Below are 2534 nucleotides of genomic sequence, written 5' to 3'. Positions count from 1 at the left end.
TTGTTGTGGTCTATGTAGTCTAAGAATGGATTGCAGCTGATGACACTTGGGGAAAAAACACAACTTCCTTTTAATTAGGGACTTAGTATAAAAGGGAACATACTATAAGGTGAGCGGTAGGGCACATGCCTGTTGTTTCTGTTGTGAACTCTTCGGAATTTTTGTCAATAAGCGAACCTGAGTTACAGATAAATGCTTTCATCTGAAAGTGATTGTTTTTGCCTTTATTCAGAGACTTTTCTTCTTCAAATGAAAAAAAAAAAAACAGCCACAGATGTAGCTTATTTGTTTGGGGGAGGGGTGGGAAGAGATTAAAAGAGGCAGTGCTGGAGCCGAGTGAGTGGTCATTTCTTTTGAAGTTTATTTGGCTTTCCCCCCCCCCCCCACCTCCCCGCTTTCTTCATCCGAGGGGAGCTGGTCCCCACCTTAAGGTGCCCGATGCCTTCGCCCGTTCCCTTGGCCCGTTATTTACCTAGAGAGTTTTCTCCGTCCGTGGACTTGCGGCCCTGCAGCAGCCCCCTGGAGCTCCCCGGGAAGAGGGGCAAGCTCTTTTTAGAGGGAACTCCCTCCCCCCGGGCTCGGAGGCTGCCCCGGAGGCTGGCCTGGTGTTCCATTGACTGGGATCAGTTATGCTTTCTGCGGAAGCTGGGGACTGGGGGGTTTGGCTCGGTCTATAAGGGCACATACCGAGGGCTCACGGTCGCGATCAAACAAGTGAAGAAGTGCAACAAGAACCGGCTAGCTTCCCGGCAGAGCTTCTGGGCCGAGCTCAATGTCGCCAGGCTGTGCCATAAAAATGTGGTGCGAGTCTTGGCCGCCAGCACTTGCACTCCCCGGGGTTACAACAGCCTAGGGACCATCATCATGGAGTACTGGGGGCACACTACCCTTTACGACGTCATCTACGGGGCTAGCTCCGCGCCCGACAACGAGTCCAGCGCCGAGGAGCCCTTGGACTTGGGAAGATGCCTCCAGTATTCCCTGGACGTGGTCAACGGCCTGCTTTTCCTCCACTCTCAAGGCATAGTCCACTTGGATCTCAAGCCGGCCAACATCTTGATCGGGGAGCAAGAGATCTGTAAAATTGGGGACTTTGGGTGTTCGCAAAAGCTAGAAGATCTGCTGGGTCTGAGCTCGCACCATTGCCACCTGGGCGGTACATACACACACCGCGCCCCAGAGCTCCTCAAAGGAGAGGCGGTGACTGACAAAGCAGATATTTATTCTTTTGCCATCACGCTCTGGCAAATGGTCACAAAGGAAGTGCCTTATTCAGGCGACCACCAATACATACTCTATGCTGTGGTGGCTTATAACCTCCGGCCAGCGCTCACATCCTCTGTCTTCACTGACTCCTTACCTGGCCAGAGACTGGAACACATTATCCAATGTTGCTGGACCGCTGACACATTGGTCAGACCCAGCTCAGACTTGCTCCTGGGTGATCTTAATTCCTTGCACGCTAACTTGGCAGACTTGAATGCTAGAAGTTAAGTCAACAAAAAGCCTTTTTTTTTCCCCTACTACATTATTTCTGTGTTTTCTCTTTCTCTTGCTCATGTGGAAAGTTGTAGTTTTTTTTTTTCATGTATTTTCTTGATTGCAAAATGAGATTTTTTATAAAATAAAGTGATGTGAACTCTTTTTGGGTCTCATTTAAATGATATTGAGTACAGAGTTCCAAGTTCTGTAATTAAAACCTACTTCTAATTAGAAACTAACCTCTGAACATTATGTCATTTTGAATTGGTTTTCTGCTGCTGCTTTAGTTTCAAAATTTTTTAGGATTACACACATACAAACTTACAACTTGTGAAGCTGACAAAATTTGCTTTTATGAAATAGAACCCAGTTGCAGGCATTCCACAGCCAACTGAAATGCAGACTTCATTTTTTGGAAAGATATGCACTATGAATATATTCAAGCAGTTATTTATTTTGCACTTATACCTTATCCATTAAAACTTTGCTGGTTCAGTTCCAGTTGATTTCTCAGAATAGATCCAAACCAACTAAAGGACCCCATAGTCAAAGGACTTTATACTTCTTGAACATGCAGTTTAAAGTTTTTCTTTATCTCTAGACTCTTCCCATACTCCTACTGGGGAATTAAGTTGAATGGGGTTCTGCCTCTCTTTAAACTTCTTTATAAAAGATTCTAATAAATCACTACCAAGGAATAGAAAATGTTGAGGCTGGAAGAGTCCTTAAAGCTCATCTTTTCTAAACTCCTTATTTTATAAACATGGAAAGAGATCCTGTGTGGTAAAAATATTTACCTAAGATCACATATCTAGTTAGTGATATGTCCAGAGCTAAAAACACCTCCTGGTTTCCAGTCTGATGCTTTTTCTGCTTTACCATACTCTTCTCCATACTTTTTCAAGGACTATATGACCATAGTACATAATCCAAAGTTATGATGCCTTTTCTCAATGTTAATTTTTAAAGTTTAACCATTTAAATGCCATACTTTATGTTCAAAGTGTTACATAAGAGAAAAAACTGATTTAAATTTATCTCTAGCTTAAAGT

At 43.8% G+C, this 2534-nt stretch overlaps 1 protein-coding gene across 1 annotated transcript; it reads left to right on the top strand.

The window, feature by feature from the left end:
* The first annotated feature begins 385 nt into the window (after positions 1 to 385).
* On the top strand, positions 386 to 1644 carry MOS (MOS proto-oncogene, serine/threonine kinase). Its single transcript, XM_007487108.3, has one exon. The coding sequence runs from the start codon at positions 439 to 441 to the stop codon at positions 1492 to 1494; it is 1056 nt and encodes a 351-aa protein (XP_007487170.1). The 5' UTR covers positions 386 to 438; the 3' UTR covers positions 1495 to 1644.
* The last annotated feature ends 890 nt before the right edge of the window (positions 1645 to 2534 follow it).

The sequence above is a fragment of the Monodelphis domestica genome, chromosome 3, assembly GCF_027887165.1.
Source record: "Monodelphis domestica isolate mMonDom1 chromosome 3, mMonDom1.pri, whole genome shotgun sequence".
In the NCBI taxonomy this organism is placed as follows: domain Eukaryota; kingdom Metazoa; phylum Chordata; class Mammalia; order Didelphimorphia; family Didelphidae; genus Monodelphis; species Monodelphis domestica.
Note: the sequence above shows the minus strand (reverse complement) of the source record. Positions and strands in the feature narration are given on the sequence as shown.

Excerpts from the sequence above, each read along its gene's own strand:
- MOS (XM_007487108.3), top strand. The coding sequence starts at position 439 with ATGCCTTCGCCCGTTCCCTTGGCCCGTTATTTACCTAGAGAGTTTTCT.